Source organism: Brachyhypopomus gauderio, chromosome 5, assembly GCF_052324685.1.
Source record: "Brachyhypopomus gauderio isolate BG-103 chromosome 5, BGAUD_0.2, whole genome shotgun sequence".
Taxonomy (NCBI): domain Eukaryota; kingdom Metazoa; phylum Chordata; class Actinopteri; order Gymnotiformes; family Hypopomidae; genus Brachyhypopomus; species Brachyhypopomus gauderio.
In genome coordinates, this window is record NC_135215.1 from 21,979,148 (window position 1) to 21,997,255 (window position 18,108).

Below are 18,108 nucleotides of genomic sequence, written 5' to 3' on the forward strand. Positions count from 1 at the left end.
TGTGCATGTACTCCACTGTATGTTTTCCATCAAGTCTAGCTAGCACATAAGTCTACCTGACATCCTAAAAATAATATTTAAATATTAAAAGAAAAATGCATGTTAGAGAAAGAAAAATGATATCCACACTAATGATTGTACAAGTAAAAAATTGTGAGGCCTGTTGCTAGTTATATACCACATTTCCAAAATAATGTGAACACATAAATAAACAAAAAATTTATAAGTAATGTATAGTTTTTAATTTTAGACTACTTTCTTTCAAGACTAATCTTTAAATATGTACAGGCTAAATATGGAAAACAACTCCCATAAATCTTTACGAATGCAATTTATTTCCACTTAAAATATATGAAACAGTCTTGCGCAGGGAAATATTTAGCTGCCTATTGATGGAATACAAGTGGTATTCACTAGAATTTGCTGTGCTTAATATTCTTTGACAAGACCTCCAAAAAAGAGTGTAGCAACAAGATCCACATGAATCACAAAGATAGTTGTGGCATCACTGCCTTTCTGGTTTACATTGACAATGACAGTGGATTCAGTGATATTACTTGAGACGCTGTGTAACATTGGCCAGGGCTACAGCAAATGCTTGCACTGCTGAAAATGGGTATTGAAAGTCCAGGATATAGGCATTCCCGTCGATCCTGCCAAACTGCATTACCTGTGTTTTTGGAAGACAAAACCTGATTAATGTTACACATTTGCTAATACTTTATGAAAGCAGGTCCTAATAAATAATACTCATTGTTGATTATTAGGTGAATATGCATATTTGCATTAAGTAAAAAAAACTAACATTTTCGTTATTCATTTTATAATTTATTTTATTGCATTATTACAAAATCAAACAATCTCCCACCCATTATATAATGTTTGCCTGCCATTAGTATCACTTGACACTCGTACTCAGAAAGCATAACCTGTTCTTTCCTCCTCTTAGCTTGAAAAAGAGGTTTTTAAATCTCAATGGGATTTTTCCTGGTTAAATAAAGGTTAATTAAATGTACATGGTTGTGATTTTAATAATTGTCACTGAAAATGAAAGAAAACCATGTTAGAACATTTATGCTGTAATTTTTATTAACTTTTCAATATATATTAATTGATAGCCATACCTACAAAGTGTTTCTAATGTACAAAATAAAAAAATTAATATTTGTAAGTAAAAAATAACTTTTATGGTGAATGTATAAGATGCATGTGTAAAGAGCACCTCACCTGTCTTCCTTCAAGCTCTATTTGGAAATTTTTAGCTGACTCCTGTGTGACCCTTCCTCCGAAATCCAACTGGTATACCTGTGTTGCTTCATTCCAAAGAGGCTGTTTGTTGGCCATGATGTAGACGAAGCCCTCGTTGTCCAAGCAACAGTCCTCTTTTTCAACAGCCTTTCTCAGAGACTTAATATCATCAAATTCACAGCCACCTGACCGAAGACTCTTCTTGGCCTTCCAGGCTTTCTTGCTACTCTGGCTTTGGTTCATCAACTCATCCCCATTAACAATAAACTCAGACTCGCTCTCAGAACTGTCTTGGAACTCGCTTGTTGTGGGCCTACTAAACTTTTTTGTCTTTTGTTGCTCCTTTTGTCCTTTGGTTTTCTTGTTTTCTTGGCCACCCAATCCTGGATTAGAGATGCTGAAATCGATAAGGGCACGGCCCTCTTTTCTGGATTTGCTGCACGCTACTGAGGTTGAGGGAACACTGACTTCATCATTCCGATTACTGTCTAATCTCTTTTGGTTCTTCTTGCCAAACTTATCAGTACACTGGGGAATTACGCCTTTGCTAAGAGAGATCACCTCCTGGAAACCTGTATTCTCAGAGGGGTCCTCTGGAGCATCAACTAAACCCTCTGAATCTGAGGGCAACAACAGAGGTGCAGTTTGCGAGGGAGTATACATAACAGGCGTGTTGATTATTTCAGAGACATTTTCTGGAAGTGTACTTAAGAGGCTAGGCATGGTTGAGCAGGGGTTGCATGTGTCCCATGGACAAACAGCAACTGGGGTCATAGGTAAATTTGAACTAGAACTAACCCCAGGATAAGGTGGAAGAGAGCCACAGGTAAAATTACTTAAATTAGGAGGGTAAATCGGTGGCAATACAAGGGTATGCTCTTGCTGTGAAAAGGCAACTGGTGCAAACATTTGTTGAGGCAAGAAGGACAGTGGTGAGGCCAGGACAGGCTGGATGTGGGCACCACCACTGCTGCTACCTGGGGAACAGGGAACAGTGATTTGGTATGTCTCAATTGCTTTGCAATTTGTGGCACTTGGGTGTGTAGAAGAACTTATAACAGGCTGAGCAATATCTACAGATTGAGCAGGATTAAGGATGGATGCAGGTGGTTTATGACAAACAGGGAGAGAGGTTGCGGAAAAATTGGTCGCTCTGTCCTGAGGAACCCATATTTCTTCTGTCACAGATGGATCCCATTGATACGATTGTGATGGTTTAACAGTTGGGTTAACTACCTCTGTGGTAAGAGAAAGTTGCCTTAGTGACCGATTCAAAGGCTCATTTTCGGTAAGGGCAGTGTTGATAAAATCAGCTGTATCTGTGTTACCAGTGTCACCTATACCATTACCAATGCCCTTTAAATTGGTTAAATTATAAGAGGACTCTGAAGGCAGCCCCAAATTACTGCTAGAATGCACCTTTACTGTGCTGTGGCTTGTGCCACTTGCAGAACGTGACAAGTCTTTTCTTGTGATGGTTTCACAATTGTCACTGGTTGTGATGTCACTGCTTGCTCCACTGATGCTGCTACACTGACTATAAGTATGAAGTGCCACTGGTGCCATTTCTTCATGAAAGACTGACACAATGGGAAGAATCATCTGAGGATCAAGCATCTGAGAACTCTTCAACATTACCTCTTGACTATCCTGCCTCAAGGTGCCATAAGTCTTGGTGTCAAGTCTTGGTATGTGGCTTTGTGCTCTAGCAATTTCATTGGCTGAATCTGGGTAAGGAGGAGGCTGTCCAATGGGTATGGAGTATCTAGGAACAGTGAGCTGGTTAAGTGTGGATGAGGCATAGGGGAGCTGCACCTTTTTCTCCTCACATAAGGAAGATGAAACCCTGAGCACAGAAGAACTCCCTGAACAGTGAACTGTACAAAGATTCTGATTACTGGCTAGTTGTATGCGAGGCCTGCAAACCTCCTCCACATTTCCACTACTGTCAAATGTGGTGATCCTTTCAAAACCAAATGAGCTTGGATTCGGTACTTTCTTTGTGACAGATGGATGCAGGTTATCATCCTCTCTCTTCCGATAAGTATCTTCTGGAGGTGGAGTTTCACAGTTACAAATTGCTCCTACTGAAGAGGAACTACCAGTTGCAGCAGACAATGTGGTCATAACATGAATTTCTGGAGCTGTACCAGGGTAGGGGGGAGGAGCAGTAATTTTGTTAACTTCCTGAGGGGCACTGAAAACCACAGCATCTTCCTCTGCCAGATGAAAGGTAGGGGGAATGGGTTTGATATTGAGCAGTAGCTTATCCTCCATTTGTTTAGCCCCATATGTTCCAGTATGTTGAGACACATGTAAATGACTTTGTGAGAACTGCAGGACTTGTCTACGTGGAGGATATGAAGGTAAAGAATGAACAGGAATTTGCATTTGATGCTGCTGTTGGTGCTGATGATAGATCTGGATATCCATTTGTAGATGTTGCTGTTGCATTTGATTAAGTTGGGGCAAGTGCTGCTGCTCCATCTGCTGGACCTGCATTTGAAGATGGTGTTGCTGTTGGTACATTACATGATTTTTCAGTATCTGCTGCTGTTGTTGTATTTGTTTTTTCAGTTGCACTTGAAGTTGGCATTGTGGTTCTTGTAAATGGTACATCTCTTGACAGTGCTGCTTCTGTTGCTGAAGCTCCAGGAATGGTGGCAACTGTTGTTGATGCTGTTTTAGATGCATTCCATGCTGAGTCAAATTTGATGACTGGGTATTTTGAAGTAGCTGGGTATTCATAAGTTGTCCAATGTTTATTCCTCCATATAAAACATGATCAGAATTGGAATATCTAGTTGGTACAGTAAAAGGCGTCCTGGCAGTATCCTGGCTGTTGACCACCACCCTAGTAGGGGACACTATTGTTGGATTGGACAATGCATCCTTATTGGCAAGCAATGACTGAACCAAACCAATGCTCTGGGTACAGGACATTGCTTGGGCAGGGCTATGGATTGGTGCAATAGGTATGTTAACAGTACAAGGAGGGGTGTCATCAGGAAGTCCTGGAGTTGTAGTCACAGGCAGGTCATCATCATCCTCACTAAAGACATTTGGGCTGAAAATAGGTAAGTTGATGTATTCCATGGAAATCTTCTTTACCTCGGGCAGATAGATAGTCATCTGCCTAGGCTGCAGGTGCAACAGACTGGTTTTATAAATAACTGCAGAAAAAAAGAGAGGCCAAAATGAAATATAATTTATGTAATAGACAAAACTACCTTGTTAGTAACAGAACAAACTTGAATGGTATTTGATTAGTATGATATTTGCCCTGAATTTCTAACTTGGAAAAATATTGTGGACAAGAGCCTGTGGGCATTAAATATCCAGGCCTGGGGATGGGCTCCTTGGCGAGTGCCTGGTCGCTACCCATGGGGCCCATGGGCCCACCACCTGTGGGAGAGGTAGTACTAGGGATTCAGTGCATTGTGGATCAGGTGGTGGCCGAAAGCGGTGGCCTTCCTGGCAGACCCAAACGTATCATGAGGGTTTGCTGGGAACGTCTGGCAGAGGAACCTGTTAGAAAGGTCTTTAACTCCCACATCCAGCAGAGCTTTAATGGCATCCCAAGGGAGGCCGGAGACACAGAGTCTGAGTGGGCTTTGTTCCGTGCCTCCATTGTCAATGCGGCAGATCGGAGCTGTGGCCGGAAGGTGGTCATGGCGGAAACCCCCAAACCCGATAGTGGAAACCTAGGGTAAGGGAGTCCATTGTGCTTTAAAAAAAAAAGAGTCCCATCAGGCCTGATTGGCCTGTGTGACTCTGGAGGCAGCAGAGGGGTACAGGAGAGCCAAGCGGATTGCGGCTTTGACCATTGCAGAGGAAAAAACTCGGGTGTGGGAAGAATTAGGTGAGAACATGGAAAGTGACTTTTGATCGGCTGTGAGACGATTCTGGAAAACCATCAGGCAACTCAAGAGGGGAAAGTGGTTCTCAGGATTCCGCATCTCCTTTTTGCAGATGTTGTGGTCCTGTTGGCATTATCAGGCCAGGACTTACAGCTCTTGCTGGATTAATTTGCAGCTGAGTGCGAGACGGCTGGGATGAGAATCAGCACCTCTAAAACTGAGACCATGGTACTCAGTCAGACAAGGGTAGAGTGCCATGTCTGGGTCGGGAATGGGTCCTTGCCTCAAGTGGAGTTCAAATATTTTGGGTTCTTGTTCACAAGTGAGGGAAGGATGGAATAAGAGATTGACAGGCGGATTGGTGCTGTGGACGCTGTACCAGACCATTGTGGTGAAGAGAGCTGAGCCAAAAGGCAAAGCTCTTAATTTACTGGCTAATCTACGTTCCAACTCTTACCTATGGTCACAAGCTCTGGGTAGTGACCTAAAGAATGAATACAAATGCGAATACAAGTGGTTGAAATGTTTCTCTACAGGGTGTCTAGGCTCTCCCTTAGAGATAAGGTACAGAGTATGGTCATCTGGGGGAGGCTCAGAGTAAAGTCACTGGTCCTCCACGTTGAGAGGAGCCAGTTGAGGTGGTTTGGGCATCTGGTCCTGATGCCACCTGGGCACCTCCCTGGGGAGGCGCTCCAGGCATGTCCAACTGAGAGGAGACCCCGGAGAAGACCTAGGACATGCTGGAGTGATTATATCTCTCAGCTGTCCTGGCAACGCAGAAGAGCTAGAAGACGTGGATGGGGAGAGGGAAAGCTGGGCCCCTTTGCTTAGACTACTGCCCCCGCAACCCGGGTAAGCGGATTAAAATGGATGGATGGATGGAAAACAGCAACACACACAAAAGTTAATAAAACGTACAGTGAGGAAAATAAGTATTTGAACACCCTGCTACTTTGCAAGTTCTCCCACTCAGAAATCACAGATGGGTCTGAAATTTTCATGTTAGGTGCCCACTGTGAGTGACATAATTAAAAAAATCTGGAAATCACAATGTAGGTTTTATTAAATAATTTATTTGTTTGTTACTGCTGCAAAAATAAAAAATCAATGTTAATATTTGGTACAGTAACCTTTGTTTGCAATTACAGATGTGAAACCTTTCCTGTAGTGTTTCACCAGGTTTGCACACTGCAGCAGGGATTTTGGCCCATTCCTCCACACAGATCTTCTTCAGATCAACCAGGTTTCTGGGCTGTCACTGAGAAAAACGGAGTTTGAGCTCCCTCCAAAGATTTTCTATAGAGTTTAGGTCTGGAGACTGGCTAGGTGACTCAGAACCTGGATATGCTTCTTACGGAGCCACTCCTTGGATATTCTGGCTGTGTGCTTTGGGTCATTGTCATTTTGAAAGCCCCAGCCACAATCCATCTTCAATGCTCTAACTGAAGGAAGGAGGTTGTTCCCAGAAATCTTGCAATACATGGCCCTGGTCATGCTCTCCTTAATACATTTCAGTCGTCCTGTCCAATGTGCAGAAAAACACCCCCAAAGCATGATGCTTCCACTCCCATGCTTCACAGTAGGGATGGTGTTTTTGGGATGGTACTCATCATTATTTGTCCTCCAAACACAGCAAATGGAATTGAGACAAAAAAGTTATATTTTGGTTTAATCTGACCACAGAACTTTCTCCCATGATTCCTCTGGATCTTCCAAATGGGCATGGGTAAATTTAAGACAGGCCTGGACATGTGCTGATTTAAGCAGGGGAACCTTCTGTGCCATGCATGACTTTAAACTATGACGTCTTAGTGTATTAACCACAGTAACCTTGGAAACAGGTGGTGCCAGCTTTCTTTAGGTCATTGACCAGTTCCTCCCGCGTAGTTCTGGGCTGATCTCACCTTTCTTAGGATCATTGCTGCACCATGAGATGAGATCATGCATGGAGCTCCTGTCTAAGGGAGATTGACAGTCATGTTTAGCTTTCTAATACTTGCACCAACAGTTGATCTTTTTTCACCAAGCTGCTTGGCAGTTGCACCGTAACCCTTTCCAGCCTTGTGGGGGTCTACAATTTATCTCTGGTGTTTTTGGACAGCTCTTTGGTCTTAGCTATGTTAATGGTTGGAGTCTTACTGATTATGTGGGGTGGACAGGTGTCTTTATGCAGCTTACGACCTCAAACATGGGCTTCTAATTTAGAATAAGTGGAGTGGAGGTGGACTTTTTAGAGGTGGACTAACAGGTCTTTGAGGGCCAGAATTTTTGCTGAGTGGCAGGTGTTCAAGTACTTATTTGCAGCAGTAACACAAATAAATGATTTTTAAAATCATAAATTGTGATTTCTGTATTTTTTTAATAGATTATGTCTCACAGTGGACATGCAACTAAGATGAAAATTTCAGACTTCATGATTTTTCACTTCATGATTTTGAATCGGGAAAACTTGCAAAGTCACAGGGTGTTCAAATACTTATTTTCCTCACTGTAACTAGTCATTCATTTTCATTACCTGTACCAAGGTTTGCTGGTAAGAAAGATGCAAGTCCCACAAGTTTAAACTTTGTTCCCCATATGTTAGATGTGACTTGAGCAAGGTAATTATTCTGGGAAATACAGAAAGGAGCCAAGAAATCAGCTGTTATGATTTATTTTTAAAAGTTTGTGGTTGTAGCAAACAATTTATACCAATGCCAATGTCAAAAGCATTACACTAGTATAAGAAATGTGCAGTTTCGTTTTCTCATCATGAACAAATCATATTTCTAATATCAAACCATAAGTTATTGCAACTGACCACCATTCTAACATGCAGTGCATCTGTGATATACTACCTGTGCTATGTCTTCTAAAGGAAACTCTCTGCGAGTCAGACTTGGAGATCCAATGGAGGGTTTGCGGATAGGTAACCTTGGTGATCTAGATACTTCCTGTGTAGCACGGGATGGCTTAGGGGACTTACGGGGCTCTATATTTATCCTGTTGGTGAAGAAACACTTTAAGGCTCTACAATAAATGTAGCAAAAGAGTTGAACAAGAGAAAACATGCTTTTAAAATAGTTAAGGTTAGCAGCAAGGTAAGTGCTTAGTGCTGGAAATCATAGCTGGAATCTGCCCAGCCATACAAGGATCAGAATCAAACCAACCGTCATTTATTTTTTAATTTTGAATGCAGGTTGACAATGTTCCACCACACCACAAGGACCATAACTGAGCCATACATTTTTTGGCAGCTGGATACTTTCTTTTGTGTTGTGCATTATGATGCTATATTAAAATGAAGAAATTCATGAAAGCAAAATAAAATACATAATTAGTAATTGTAATGTTATGTAAACATTTTTTGATTGCTGGTTAGGTAAACTCTTTGGTTACTTTTTTTGGTTACTCAGAATGTCCCAATATTCAAGAGTCAATGCCACTGGAAAAATATGTCTCAAGTCACAAGCTTCATAGTAAGGAATCACATCAGAAAATACATTCAGAATATTAAATTTTAGATTTGAGAGTCCTTTTGCTTAATGTGTGCTTATATAACTATTCTATGCCACTTTATCTGTAATGTCCAAATTCCTCTTGTCACAGGACTTCATATTCCTCACATTCCACTACACAGCCACTACCCCGTTCCAACTCACCTACCTACTCCATAATCACTGGCACCTGTCTCATCACTCTCACTTCCTACTTCAGCCCACAGGGCCAGCACGCCACTGCTGTGCATTCCTTGTGCATAGAGGAGTGAGCCAGCCTGCGTTGTCTTCCACTGCCTTCCTCTCGGCTGCCAAGTTACGGACTTTGCACCTTAAGTGCCTGTATCGATAGCCCAGCGCTGTGTGCATGTGGCTTTGCTTTGATTCACTTTTAGTGCGACTGTTATTGTGTGCAATGGATATTAAAGATTTCATAGCACCATACTCTGTGTCTGCTGCTTCTGTCCCCCAGTTACACCTCTCCTATGTTTGAATGTGACTGTTTCTATTATGCAAACTGAAATGCCAGAATTACATAACTAAATACACTTTTAATGTTCAAATCAGCCAAACATTTGGCAGCTGTCTAAAGTCACAATATTAAGCAGATCAACATAGTGAGAAAATGCAACAGGGTAAACTAATAGTCACCTAAGCATTTTTGTCACATAATACTGTTTCCCTGGATATTTAAAATTAAAACATCTAACCTATAAAAGCCACTTGTTTCTCCAAAATTAGCCATGAATGTTTTTACACTTTTCACACATGTGCAAAATGTTGGTCACTACCTGGGGAGCTTGGGTGACTTGCTTCCTCTGGACATCTTTGGTGATTTCTTGCCCACCCAGTCATCGCTGAGTTCTATGTCACTGCAATCTGAGCAGTTGCAGCTGTCTACCATAGAAGAGATGAGGCTGTTCCCATACCATTCATCTGTAAGCAGAAAATAGATCAAGTTATACAGTGTGAGTGGAACCTAAAAAGTGCACAAATAAAATCACATTCATACACACACGCACACACACACACACACAGACAGACTGTATGAAAGACATAACTGAACTATTATTACATTAGCTATGTATTTACTGTAAGTCTCACTTGGAGCAAATGCATACTTTCATAAAATAAAATTTTAATACACAAATGGAAACCACAAGGCATAAAAGGTAAAAAAAAGAGGCTGCATTCAAAATAGTGGTTGTTACAGTTGACATTACACCTTATTGGGTTTCATAAAAATTTTCCAGCATGATTTCACCTGTCTTCCCATCTGTCTTGGGGTCCATAATGATAAACTCAGGGCGTAGCTTGCTGATCCTGCGGCCCTTCAGAATGGGAACAAGCCCACCCAAGTACTCCAGGTATAAGGTGTAACAGGGCCCACCCACCTCCAAGTTATCATCTGTGCGCTTCATAGTACAATAAAGTCGCTCATTCCCTGAGGAGGGGTAGCTCACAAAGTCCCGCATATTGTTTGTATCAGGTATGGCGGGCTGTATGAGGAAGGAGAAACACACAAGAAAATGTTTTCAATTTAGCTAGTGTTTTTTTTATATACCACAATACTATGTAAAAACAAATTCACATACCGTATTTATAAATTACTTTTCAAATACACAGTGGAGGAAATAAGTATTTGATCCCCCACTGACTTTAAAAAAGTTTTAATGCAAAAAAATAATGAAACGTATCAATTTTATGCCAGCTCCATTTAAACAGTGCCACATAGAATATCAAAAGAAAAATGGAGAAAATTACATGAAATGAGAAATAAAAAATTATTTGAATTTCATTGAGGGAAATACGTATTTGATCCCCTAGTAAAACCATGACTAATTTTGGCTACCACAGACCATTGACAAACCCTAATCACAGTGAAGTCGTTACCTGGATGAGAGACACCTGTGCTAAATTGTCACCTGTATAAAAGGCCACCAGAATATGACCCTAAGAACACCATCCTCACCGTCAAGCATGGTGGTGGAAGTATTATGCTTTGGGGGTGTTTTTCTTCTAAGGGCACAGGCCAACTTCACCGCATTGACGGGAAGATGAACGGGGCCATGTATCGCAAAATCCTGGGTGACAACCTCCTTGCCTCCGCCAGGGCACTGAAAATGGGTCGAGGATGGGTCTTTCAGCACGACAACGACCCAAAACATACAGCCAAGGAAACAAAGGAGTGGCTCCATAAGAAACATATCAAGGTCATGGAATGGCCTAGCCAGTCTCCTGACCTCAATCCCACAGAACATCTATGAAGAGAGCTGAAGATTTGCGTTTCCAAATACATGCCTAAAAACCTTAAGTATTTGGAGATGATTTGCAGAGAGGAGTGGGCCAAAATTACTCCTGAAGTGTGTGCAAACCTTATAAGAAACATCTGACTGCTGTGCTTGCCAACAAGGGTTTTGCCACAAAGTATTAAATGATGTTTTACTAGGGGATCAAATACTTATTTCCCTCAATGAAATGTGTAACCCAGGTTATAAAAGCTTAGTATTTTTATTTATTTTTTTATTTAATAAGCTAAGAACATATAAATAAATAAAGACACAAAAATATTAGGAAACAAAACTTTATTCAGTTGATAAATAATAATTATTTAATAATTACTATTAATTTAATTCCCAGCACATTTCACATCTCATCCATAGTACGTCACAGACTACAGCCAATAAGGTGGTTATATCATATCGATAGGCGCGGGAAATACTGCCGACCTGGACCCAGTTCTTCCTTTTGGGTCGAGCAGCCATCGTGAGCAGAAGGCATTTCTGTAAGAAAATTAAACAGAAATTGGATTTGTGATAAAAACTGCCGTGCTGGCAAGTAAAGCCTCTTTAATGTAAAATGCTGAACGGGTGGACCTAAGAAGCGCTTTATGGTGAACGGGGAGTATTTACTGCTGGGATACACGGAGTTTTGCATCGGTGAGTGACTTTAGTAATTACTAGCCAACTATGCTAAGCTAACTATATAATTTCAATTGGATTTTCGTAATGTCGGCGCTAAAATGTGTCAGCATAACCTCCTAAAATTATTTATGACCTGTCTTAACTAAGACAAGACTTAAGAGTTGTATCTGTAGAGGCTGGGAGTGTGTATTTTTATGTTTTATTAGAGATTTTTAGGCCTGTGTAACCACAAGCTGGTCCGTGTGTGCCGCTAAAAGTGTGCACCATACATTCGCGCGCAGCACAGACGCGCGCTGCAGAATTGTAACCCCTTGTTTGCCAGTCGTTACATTTATTTTAATTTTCGCTGTAAAATATGTTCAGGTAATTGTTAAAAGAAGTCAAGATGTTGTGAATATGTGTAGTTAAGTGTGAATTGTAATGTTTAGAGCTGATATGTGTTCATATACGGCTAAACCGTGATATTGACGGAGTTAAATGACCTATTATAGGTCAGGTTTTTTTGCTAGAGTTCAGATTGGACCCCTTTTTTCTGTTTGATGGCGAGCCTCCCTGGATTTCGACCCTGGACGCAGTCTGCAAGTGCTGTGGACAACTGTGATTAGTGAAAGTGAAACTATTCGTTTGCTGTTGCTGAATTTTCATTCATCTTCAGAGCGGTAGGAGAAACGCGTACCATTCCACAGATTGGATATTCCAACTGCCACCTGTGAAACAAACGGACATTAATTACACCTACACACACAGATCACAAGGGAAATTATATTGTATAACTATTTGAAACATACATAGATATTTTATTGCTGATTGTAATTGACACCAACTAGTGAATATATATTATATTATATTATTATTATATGCATAATCTACCTAGAGATATTATTCATATTGGATGTTATGATTGTTTTGTTTTATTTTTTTATTTTAAAGAAAAAATATTTTTGCTTACCTTGTCATTAAAAAGGTGGTTACCCTAACCTCCCAAATTCCAAAACAGTGGTGCAGTGTCATCTCTAGTGTGGTGTAGTCCTTGGCTCCGTAGACGATCCTAGGCCTTCTGATTGGCCCACAGTATTCCCTTTATATTTCCTATTAATTAACCTCAAACATTTACCTTTGGTATTCAGCACTGGTATTTAAATACTGAAACTAGTTAAGTTATTGCAACTTCCTAGTCAGTCCGTTACAAATGCAAATTATTTTTTATTTCTCATTTCATGTAATTTTCTCCATTTTTCTTTTGATATTCTATGTGGCACTGTTAAAATAAAGCTGGCATAAAATTACGAGACGTTTCATTTATTATTTTGTATTAAAACTTTTAAAGTCAGTGGGGGATCAAATATTTATTTCCTCCACTGTATATTATAAATGAATTAATAATTAATAACAGCAGCACCTAAAGGCCTTAAAATTAAACATCTTACCTTAATAGTGGGAGCAAAGGCAGAAGATACATATCTGCTTATGCGAGAAGGAATACTGAGTTTGGATACATCCTTCTCTTCTCGCAGTGTGCTGGCAATCACCTGTTGGCATAACAACTGTAGACTGGCAATCCTGCGCTCTACCCTAATCACATATAGTGCTGCTCCACATGCCAGAAACAGACGAGAGTCCTTATGACCCCAGCAAAGGGTACTAACTGGCCTCTGTACAAGAATGAACACACATGAAACAAAATGAACTACATGTAGATTAAAACTGTTAGTGAGTGTGTTTACATATTATACAGAAAGAGTGTATGCACACCTGTGCAGGTGTTTCAAGTAGATAGATGTATTCTCCACGATAATTGTAAAACTTAACAACTGCAGTTTTGGATGCTGTAAAAAAGGCAGACTCGGGGATGCCCAATTGTCTCTCAAATCCAGCAACTGCCAACAGGTCCCCTTGAGAACACCACTGCACCACAATGTCTGAAACACATATAAAAGAAATACTTTTAAAAGTACTTACTATGTTGAATCCTATTGTTATTGTAATCCTGTGTTTGAGTTATTGTGGTATGAATGAAGGTTTTTTGTTGATGTGGAATTGTGCTGTCTCATATGATTATTGTAATGATTCATTGTTCTAATTCTTATTGTTATGACCCTCCCACCATGATGTAACAGGATATGAAGTCAAGCGTAAACTGTTGTTCAGGCAGAAGAGGTAGAAGAGTCTGGAATTTTACCACACTCATAACATGCTTACATAATCAAATCTTTATAAAACAGCAAACTTTTTGCCTTCAAAGCTGCACTAATTAGTATACGTGACAAAACAAAACAAAATAAGCATAAAACAACTGATTGAATGAGCAAACAAACCAAGTTTAATGCCATTGTTGACATCTACTCCTAAATTCCCCTGACACCACTATTAAGTTCAGTGAAACCAACAGTATGCCACCTGTAGCCACACACACACACACAGTGCAACTGAAACCATTTGCAAGATGTCTGATCAAATTAAGGATGATTGTATAGGGAATCAATAAATAGGGCTAAGCAACATATATTTTCAAGAAAACAAGCAAACTTAAGTAAAGAAGCAATAATAGCAGCAAATTAAGCTGCGGTTGTGACAGTTAGATGGCTGATCAAAGCCATGGTTTAAATTTAAATATCTGAATTATTTAAAATTATTTTTCTTTAAAAAACAACAACAAAAAGAAGCAAGTGTAATCGTAAGAAATTTATGCAAGTGTAAAGCCAAGAATTTACACTGCTCAAAAACAAAGGGAACACTTAAACAACACAATATAACTCCAAGTCAACCACACTTCTGTGAAACCAACCTGTTCAGTTAGGAAGCAACACTGATTGTGAATCAATTTCACCTGCTGTTGTGCAAATGGAATAGACAACAGGTAGAAATGAGAGGCAATTAGCAAGACCCCCCCTATAAAGGAGTGGTTCTGCAGGTGGGGACCACAGACCACTTCTCAGTACCTAGGCTTTCTGGCTGATGTTTTGGTCACTTTTGAATGTCGTGGTAGCATGAGACGGACTCTACAACCCACACAAGTGGCTCAAGTAGTGCAGCTCATCCAGGATGGCACATCAATGCGAGCTGTGGCAAGAAGGTTTGCTGTGTCTGTCAGCGTAGTGTCCAGAGGCTGGAGGCGCTACCAGGAGACAGGCCAGTACACCAGGAGACGTGGAGGAGGGCAACAACCCAGCAGCAGGACCGCTACCTCCGCCTTTGTGCAAGAAGGAACAGGAGGAGCACTGCCAGAGCCCTGCAAAATGACCTCCAGCAGGCCACAAATGTGCATGTGTCTGCACAAACGGTTAGAAACCGACTCCATGAGGATGGTATGAGGGCCCGACGTCCACAGATGGGAGTTGTGCTCACAGCCCAACACCGTGCAGTACGCTTGGCATTTGCCAGAGAACACCAGGATTGGCAAATTTGCCACTGGCGCCTTGTGCTCTTCATAGATGAAAGCAGGTTCACACTGAGCACATGTGACAGACGTGACATGAGTCTGGAGACGCTGTGGAGAGCGTTCTGCTGCCTTCAGCATGACCGGTTTGGCAGTGGGTCAGTAATGGTGTGGGGTGGCATTTCTTTGGAGGGCCGCACAGCTCTCCATGTGCTCACCAGAGGTAGCCTGACTGCCATTAGGTACCGAGATGAGATCCTCAGACCCCTTGTGAGACCATATGCTAGTGCGGTTGGCCCTGGGTTCCACCTAATGCAGGACAATGCTAGACCTCATGTGGCTGGAGTGTGTCAGCAGTTTCTGCAAGATGAATGCATTGAAGCTATGGACTGGCCCGCCCGTTCCCCAGACCTGAATCCGATTGAGCACATCTGGGACATCATGTCTCGCTCCATCCACCAACGTCACGTTGCACCACAGACTGTCCAGGAGTTGGCGGATGCTTTAGTCCAGGTCTGGGAGGAGATCCCTCAGGAGACCATCCGCCACCTCATCAGGAGCATGCCCAGGCGTTCTAGGGAGGTCATACAGGCACGTGGAGGCCACACACAAGCCTCATTTTGACTTGTTTTAAGGACATTACATCAAAGTTGGATCAGCCTGTAGTGTGTTTTTCCACTTTAATTTTGTGTGTGGCTCCAAATCCAGGCCTCCATTGGTTAACAAATTTGATTTCCATTGATGAATTTTGTGTGTCAGCACATTCAACTTTGTACAGAACAAAGTATTCAATGAGAATATTTCATATATTCAGATCTAGGATGTGTTATTTGAGTGTTCCCTTTATTTTTTTGAGCAGTGTATTTTGAAAAAATAAAGAAAATCCTGAATAAGTAATTACTTCCCATAAAATTACCTGTTTCACAATGATTGGCACCCCTAACAATTTATTGAAAATAAATGTATGTGTGAACCATTTGTCATTTCTACTGTAGTTCATAAATTGGCTCAAAGTATCTAGGAGCGTTTTAATTTGTAATTCATCACTTCCTATTTCACTGGGTTATAAGTATGGCATTACACAGAGGCCTATTTCTCTTACTAAAACATGGGAAAGACAACTCAAGTAAGGCAGATGTATATCGACCTTCATAAATCAGGCAATTAATACAAGAAAACAGCCACTCAACTGTAGATGCCCTTATCTACAGTCGGAGCAATCATCAAAAAGTTCAAGACATCTGGAACTGTGATGAACAAGCCTGGAAGATGATGCAAGTGTATCTTGCCAACACGCACAGTGAGAAGGATGGTAAGAGAAGTAAAAAGTTCTCCAAAGCTAACTGTAAGATAATTTAATCAAATGGTAGCATTTTGGGGTTACGTTTCCCAAACAACCATCAGGCACCATCTACATGCTAACAAACGTTTTGGGAGGTATGCATGGGGAAAGACTTCTCTCAACCCAATAGAAAACCTGTGGGGTGAGCTGAAGAGGAGTGTGCATAGGAGAAGACACAGGACTCTGGAAAATTTAGAGAGGTTGTACAAAGAGGAATGGTCACATTTGTAGCTGTGTAAACAATTGTAAAGCGCCTTGGGTATCTTGAAAGGCGCTATAGAAATTGAAACATTCATTCATTCATAGATCCATCTTTCCTTCTCCCATCTTGTGACGAGTTATAGGAGAAGATTAAGTGCTGTCTTGTTTGCAAAAAAAGGTTGTACAAAGTACTAACATTAGTGGTGCCAATAATTGTAGCACACATGATTTCATTCAAAAGATTTATTTCTTAATGTGTGATTTTTTTCCCACCAAATAAAAGCACTTGAATTAAAACTTAGATTTCTCTCTTTTTTTGCATTGTTGTCCTATTTAAAAAATAAATAAAAATATTAGAAGCAAAAGAACACTTCTTTACCAGGGGTGCCAATAATTATGTAGGGTGCTGTAGTTGTTTAGATCATTTGTATACCCACCTAGTAACCAATGGACATACATAAATATGCTAATGCACAAGAATAAACAAATGAAAATCTTTGATGCCCAGCTACACACATCCTTACCTTTAAGTCCAGTGCAAATTATAGTAGGAGTAAGATCATCATAATTGCACATCAAACTGATGTCTCCTGAGGTGAAACACACAGTGAGCAGGAGCTTCAGGCTGCGTACTGTGGCAGGAGAGAGAGAGAGAGAGAGAAAAGGTAACATATTACTTGTGAAAGTCTTTAAACGAAAAGAAAATGCCTAACTAACAGTAATCAAGTTATCGGTTCACCATACATTTTAGTCATGCCAGGAGACGCATGCCAGGAGATGCATGCTTATTATTTGCTTAACACAAAACCTAAAAACAGCTTTGACTAGTTGAAAATAATACGGTTCTTTTAAAGACTTTTAAAAGTACAGGATTCACAAGACATTCTACAGTAGCGACTAAAACACTACAATAATCACAAATGTGTAAGTGAATGTAAATTAATAATTTCCAAATGCTACAACATGTGGTAGTATTTTAACAATAACGTATAACTCTGAAACTGGCTGATCTACAAATGGATGTGTTGTTACATTTCACGTAATTGTCAGAGTAACCACGCTATTACCAACTAAACATTTAATAATTATACAGATTTACAATATACATATACAATTCACAATATACCATATAAGCAATAGATGTCACATTCAAACAAAGTATGGCAACAAAACTGTCCATGCTGGAGTGTGAAAAGAGAAAAACTTAGCAAAGAGATTTAAATGCTTAATTATTCTAACATTCTAGGCTCATGTAGAGTGTTGGGTAGACAAGTTTTTTTTGCCTTATCAGAGTCTTTCTCTACTAAGGGGAAACAATGGGACACATAACCAATCCTTAGAGGAGAATTATGCTGACGCATACGGCGGGACTTAATGATAAACAAACTAGAGAGAATAACACAAAACTGAGTTAACTCGAGCAAGAAAACAATGTGTAATACACTGACCTTGCTAAAGAGCACAAGGGGTACAGAACAGTAGTAACTAAATGGCACAGAGGAGAACAACAGAATACAAAACAGATTTAGGGGAGAGAAGAAACCAAAAACCAAACAGGAATAAGTGGGGGAATAAATTCGGGTAGGCAGGAGTCCAGGGAATCCTGGACCAGAGCAGAGGAAAAGATACTGGAGTACACAAACAATGACCGACAAGTACAGGGTGACTAGAACAAGGGGTG

General features: G+C 40.6%; 1 protein-coding gene across 3 annotated transcripts in view; it reads right to left on the reverse strand.

Moving 5' to 3' along the window:
- Positions 1-312: 312 nt before the first annotated feature.
- Positions 313-18,108, reverse strand: part of LOC143514834 (tubby-related protein 4-like) — a 51,453-nt gene continuing 33,657 nt past the window's right edge. For all 3 annotated transcript variants that reach the window (XM_077006496.1, XM_077006497.1, XM_077006495.1), the window contains 9 exons: positions 16,952-17,059; positions 13,261-13,427; positions 12,936-13,160; positions 9,849-10,083; positions 9,376-9,520; positions 7,946-8,090; positions 7,624-7,717; positions 1,228-4,421; positions 313-670 (listed from right to left, as the gene is read on the reverse strand). In XM_077006496.1, coding sequence (XP_076862611.1) covers positions 554-670; positions 1,228-4,421; positions 7,624-7,717; positions 7,946-8,090; positions 9,376-9,520; positions 9,849-10,083; positions 12,936-13,160; positions 13,261-13,427; positions 16,952-17,059 — 4,430 coding nt within the window. In that variant the 3' untranslated portion in view covers positions 313-553. The remainder of the gene's footprint in view (positions 671-1,227; positions 4,422-7,623; positions 7,718-7,945; positions 8,091-9,375; positions 9,521-9,848; positions 10,084-12,935; positions 13,161-13,260; positions 13,428-16,951; positions 17,060-18,108) is intronic.